Source organism: Apaloderma vittatum, unplaced genomic scaffold (assembly GCF_000703405.1).
Source record: "Apaloderma vittatum isolate BGI_N311 unplaced genomic scaffold, ASM70340v1 scaffold45892, whole genome shotgun sequence".
Taxonomy (NCBI): domain Eukaryota; kingdom Metazoa; phylum Chordata; class Aves; order Trogoniformes; family Trogonidae; genus Apaloderma; species Apaloderma vittatum.
In genome coordinates, this window is record NW_009702787.1 from 1 (window position 1) to 6,078 (window position 6,078).

The 6,078-nt window shown below is 37.3% G+C and overlaps 1 protein-coding gene across 1 annotated transcript; it reads right to left on the bottom strand.

Annotated features, from left to right (window-relative positions):
- Nucleotides 1–36: 36 nt before the first annotated feature.
- LOC104270088 (bile acid receptor-like) lies at nt 37–5,864 on the bottom strand (the record flags this gene model as incomplete). Its single annotated transcript, XM_009864343.1, has 9 exons — nt 5,774–5,864; nt 4,310–4,675; nt 3,573–3,713; nt 2,839–2,978; nt 2,645–2,749; nt 2,448–2,547; nt 1,208–1,336; nt 575–694; nt 37–150 (listed from the first exon to the last, which is right to left on the bottom strand). Coding segments are annotated over exons 1-9 (1,306 nt in total), but the record flags the coding sequence as incomplete, so codon positions are not given.
- Between the last annotated feature and the right edge of the window lie 214 nt (nt 5,865–6,078).

A 6,078-nucleotide genomic window follows, 5' to 3' on the forward strand; every position in this document is an offset into this window, starting at 1 on the left:
GGGAAAGGCACGTAAGGGCGAGTCGCCTCTGTTTACCTGAAAAAAATACGGTTGTTGCTACAAGCAGGGCATATTCGGTCTCGGTCACTTTCAGTTCCCCCATACTTTTGTAGAAGTAAAACAGTGCGGTAATAAATTCTTCGGTTATACCTTAAAAATGAAATAAAATAATCATAATGTTACTTCAGTGCAGAAACAGATGCTGCTATTACAAGTCATCTTTGTCTGGAGCTTTTAAGATTCCAAGTTGTTCCATTGCGTGAAGCAGTTGGCAAAATTCGTGAACACAATGTTAATTTCTAAAGCAGCAATAAAAGTTGTCTGGCAGTTGTACTGTAGAGCTCTCAAGATACGTAGCTCAAGGCTCTATCCTAGGATCTAAGCGAACGTGAACACCACCTCTGCCTGGCCCGAGGAAGTGATGCCTGCGCGTGTTTCCGAGCCGCTCCAGGGAGGGAAGAGGAAGAGAAGGGCATGAGCAGTGACCACCTGGGCAGTGTTGCTCACTGTGATTAAGAACAGGGCCAGCAAAGTAAAAGATTCCCAAGTATTTTGGTTCTGAGACCTCTGTTACCTGTGGTAGTAGTGGAAGTTGGACTCTCTTCATTGTGAGACATTTCCATGGAATAAATGTTGGTTTTATCAAGGTTTTGAACATGACAACTTATCCCATGATCAGAAAGTCTTACATGACCTGGAAAAAGACAGATGACAGTTCCCAGCCAAACTTTATGTGTCTTTAAATATTTGTCTGCATCTGTTCTGCAGATATACACCTGAATATCTGTTAATTTTTCCCAGATCCATGCAGGTATTAAAAATAGTTCTTTTTGGCATCCAGCACCAAGTTCGTTGGTTGCATTATTGTTGGTGAAAGTCTCTTGTGATAAACTTGACACAATATACAATATGTCAATAATACAGCCAATGTAATCCGTCTGCCCCACAATTTGCCCAAAGACTCAAAAATGTTGCTTTCTGTTTGGAACAAATGGGAGGAAAGCAGAGATCCATTTTTGGTTTCTTTATGCTCTTTGGAAAAAAAAGCCTATAGAAGGTATGTCAGAATTACGGGTACTATTTTAAGTACCACTATGCTTGAACAGGAAATTATTTGAGATAAAGGGAATTGAAATGAATGGGAGTTGTTTCAAAATGGCAGAACCTTCTACTGGTATTAACAGAAAGCTTATTAAGTCAAACTTACTTTCACTTGTCGATGGCTGGCATCCAGTAATTCTTTGGTTATATATTTGGGCTGAACGCAAAAACATTGCCTCAACTGTTGACCCTTTTAACAGTGCAATCTGATCTTCACTGGCTAAACTTTCAAACCCTGCAGAGAGAGATACATGTTAAGAATCACAGAAGGCTGTGGCTGCTTTTAAGCCCCTAACATGAGTTGATAAAGTGATTTGCTTTTTTTAATAAATATCTTTACTGGAAAGCAGGAGCCATAGTTAAAAGATGCATGTACCAAAGACTATTGGGATCTTTCTTGCTAATTCGCAGTTTAGAAAAAAAATGAAAAAATGCAGTTATCAGTGTCTGGTGTTAGAAGATTCACAGAAAGATACAAGTAGAAACTGTGACTAAGCAAGACTATTGAAAATTTGTCTGATTTATATCACATGTCCTAATACCTTACAAATGCACTACATTGTTATTGACTGTGGAAATTCTCCTTATTCATTGATACCTGATCTTTTTAAAATTGTGTTCACCTTCTGACAAACACATTACCTGCACTTATAATTCAAAAGCAAAGGAACTTGTAATCCTGATCAAAGGAGGATATGTAAGAAGAAGACAAACAGCTCATCCATTCTTTCAGATCTGTTCTACAGTAGTCCTAAATTACATCAAATATCTGCTTTAGACGTGTTGATTGACTTTTGTCAGTAAGTGTTATGGCTTAGAGTAATGAAAAACTTATTACCCTCCCTGTCAAATGTTATTTTGTCAACTTTATGTTGAAATGCAGTGAATTTAATTGCATGTTCCCTTGTTCTTTACTAAAGGAAGATATGAATAGGAGCACCTGGTTAGCCCCTTCTGTGCTGCCTTTTCACTGAAAGGAACATCTAGGTTTTTTTCTTTGACAATTATGATAAATTCCACATTGAACTGGATATCAGAGAATAAGTTGAAATAGTAATTCACTGAGGATGGTATTTTGAAGTCCATTGACTTTCAGAAAATATCTCTACTCCATGTCAGAAATGGAAGAGAAATCTAATCATAGCAAGCTTTTTAAGTGAATGTTTCTAACTTGTCCTCATGACGAGGACTGACTGTTAGAGTTGGAAGAAGAAATGAATTGAATGAATGAGTTGAATGAGAGTCTGTATTTTTCTCGGATTCATGCCATCAGTATGGTTTTTACTTTAAAAAAAAAAAAAAAAAGTCACACTATTCTGTAATATTTCTCAAAGGAAGAAACTTACCTGGAAGTCTTTTTGTGAAATCCACTAACACTTGCACATGGACAACTGCTGTCTCAGAGAGACGGAGAAAACTTTCCTCAGGACTTGCAGTTTCTTGTAGCTGCATGAAAGAATGTTTAGACATCTGATGTAACCAAGATACAGTGCTTAGGATAATACTAACTTAGCAATGCAGGCTGATGGTGGTGTATACATACAAACTTCTTTGCTTCCTCAAGGGGAATTGCGTATTTTTGGTGTGCTGCTACGATGTGGTCAAGAAGCTGGTGTTCCCCTGGAGTAAGTTCCATCTTCTCTGGGATCTATTAAAAAAATAAACCAATTGAGTGACAATGACTTGGGGCAAAAATAAATGATTAAAAGAGATATTTTAAATAGAAAAATATCCCACTTTTCCAGATCTTGTTGTAGATGATACATGCTTACTATTCAGTCCTTCATCTTCCAGTTTTATGGTGCAAAGAAAACTGCTCTTCTGTTTGAAATTCTTCCTGAGTCGCTTTGACTTGCACTGTACTTCGGTCAGCAAACCTGTGGGGCATGGAATTGTGTATCAATGTATATATTTTCAAATAATTGCAATTTGACATCATCATGTTTATTATTATTGAAAACATAAGTCTTGCATCACAGGAGCCGTCAAGGAGTTACACTTCCTAGAGAGCATGGCAGTGTGTTATTCAGTAGGCAAGTGAATGTTCAGTATTCGCAAAAGGCCTGAGTGTTTCCAGTCTTCTAATGCTATCTGGCTTGTGGCTCTGAGACATACAAGCATGAGAATTTTTCATGAAAAACTATTGTGCAGTACATTTTTTCACCCAAACACAGTAGCACATTTGATATGCTTACTCCTATCTTGTCATGGTCCTCTTGTTAGGACTTACTGTTTTTCTTGAAATGTCTTTGAACAGCAGCCCTCTTAATTTCAGGAGATGCTTCCCAAGCACTGGTGGTTTCTGCAGATGAAGATGCTGCAAGTGCTACAGACTCCAAAGGTAAGTTTTCCTACAGCTAAACAAAGTTTAGACCAATACCAATGAGCTCTAATGAGGAGAAGGAATTGCCTTTGGAAAAGGTTTTATCTGAGTTAAGTAGTAAAGTAGGCTGCACAGAAGGAGAACTTACATTCTGCTAGCATTCCCACTGCTTTACACTTCTTCAGGCGACATTCTTGACACTTCCTTCGCATGTACATGTCCATTTCACAATGCCCACCGTTCTTGCATCGATATACCGCATTTTTGGTTATGCTGCGTCGAAAGAAGCCTACAGACAACGATTAGGTTATGACTGAAGAAACCTAAGGAGCTTTCTTTCATAAGCATTTAAAGAATTAAACTGCAATTTTTTGTTTGCTTTTTTACAATGGAAACATTACCTTGATTTTAAATGTGCTTTTTAACAACATCTTTATGTGTTGTTTTTTCTGATGAGTATTAATCGCTGTATTCCTCACCTGATCAAGCCAGCTCCCATATAGCAAGTTAAAATATAAGTAGCAAGTAATTATTACCAGTTTTTATTTATTTTTAATAAGTAAAAAAGAGTAACACTGAAGTAATTTTTTAATAAACAGTCATGAGAAGATCAGCACCTGCTTAAACAGACACTGTTGTAGTGTGTGATCAATGCAAACATGAGATGCATGAAATGCTCATATTTAATACACAGTGAGGGAGTGTTCCTTCAAAAAATATAAAAATGTGAATCTGGACTACGTGTGTTAAATAAAGTGTTTGTTAGATAAATCAAAATCCTCTAGAAACGTCAACTAAAGAAATAACAAAATCTGTTTGCTCAAATCACAAATGTGGAACGTCATGTTGAGCATTGGGTAAGACGGAGAGAGCCCGTTCTCTTACCTTTACAGCCCTCACAGGTAAGTGCATTGTAGTGGTAGCCTGAGGCCTTGTCACCACACACGACACACAGCTCCTCCTGTCCCTTCAGTCGCAGAGACGAGTGGTTTAATCTTGGCCGTTTGAATCCATGGTATCCACCGTCATCCATGTGGGGAGCAGTGAAAGGAGGTTTGCTTAATTCGCAGCTGCTGCTGATGCACTGCCCGTCGCTGTACTGAGAGTCCAGGCCATACGTGCTGTATGGAGACTGAGAGGGTTGTGGCTGTAGTACTGGAGGAGGAATTGGAACTGTTGAGTACTGGCAGTAAGGTGCAGTCTGAAAATCGAGGTCTTGCAGCTGATAGTTGATGTGCTCCGGTAAAACATCTAGGTACAGGAGAAGTTGAAAGTGAAATAAACCCCTGAAGAATATCTCGACAGCTACTTGAAAGTCTTTTAGTGTTTTTTAGATTAAATATTTAATCATAAATATTAGAGGAACATATTTTCAGAAGGATACTCTGACACATTCTTTTTAAATGTGCTACCTGCAATGTTTTTAAGTAGATTCTTGCATCTACTAAAAATGGCTTGGTAACAATTTGGGCAGTGTCGTGTGTATGCCACTGGATTCTGGTTAGTACGGAACTGAACATCACTTGCCAGCTGATGATACAGCTACCTTTAGATTTTACACTTAAAGGATGTTTTTATTAGTTGTGCATGTTACAGAAGAAAATTTTCCCCTAAGAAGTTGAATTTGTTAATGAGTAAAGTGGTTTTGATTGATATGTATTTCAGGCATAATTTTGAAAATGTTGCACAACAAGATTCTGAGAAAGGTGGTCCAGAAATTATATAGAGAGTGGTAAAAATGTCAGTTATAGGAGTCTCAAATTGAAATTCAGTAGAGTAAAAAAACAGGCTTGTTTTATTTAGTATTTTTCCACATACAATCCTTTATGGTTATGAATTTTTTTTTACAAAAATATAGGTACAGAATTATGAAGAATTTCTTCCTGCCTTTCCATCTGTAGAGTTTTAATTTTATCCACCCCCCCTTAAATGTATATAGCTCTACTGAAGAAAGCTTGTGCAACATGCATCATTTTTCAGTCTTCCTTTGGGATTGATCAAATCTCTGTGAAAACATTTTGGAGGTCTTATGAACTTTGGATACTGCCTCCTCCAGAGTCAAATTAGTTATTGCAATTATAGAAGATACATAAAAAAAAATATATTGTTTCTGGAATACGCTCATAAAACATTTACCTTCTTCATGCAAGTCAAAGGGAGACAGTACCAGTAATGTTTATATGAAATGATCAGGCAACGTAATAACGTTGTCTACGAAAGTCTGTATGAGCATATGCTACTATATTTTAATACACTTATAAAGTAAAATGAAGAAAATAATGGGAATTCCCAGAGATGTTGATCTTACTATGCTACTTTTTCATAATAAAAAAGTTCTGCTTTACTCACCGTAATACTGTATGGGCTCAGGAAGACAATACCCATCAGGTACAGTGACAAATGCATTTGCCATATTCTGCTCCCAACTGCACTGTTTCATTCACTTTGCTATGTGATAGACTTTTAAGAACACAACCTAGAGGAATGGAAAAGTGAGAGAAACGTCATGGGAGAAAGAACTGCTGGGTAGGTTTAGCTATGGAGTTAAACCCAGGAAAATCCAGAATGTGCAACAGTTTGTATAACGTAAGAAAATCAGAGTTATATGCAAAGTCCCACAATACTTTAAATGAGGGTGCAAAGCATTTGGTTGT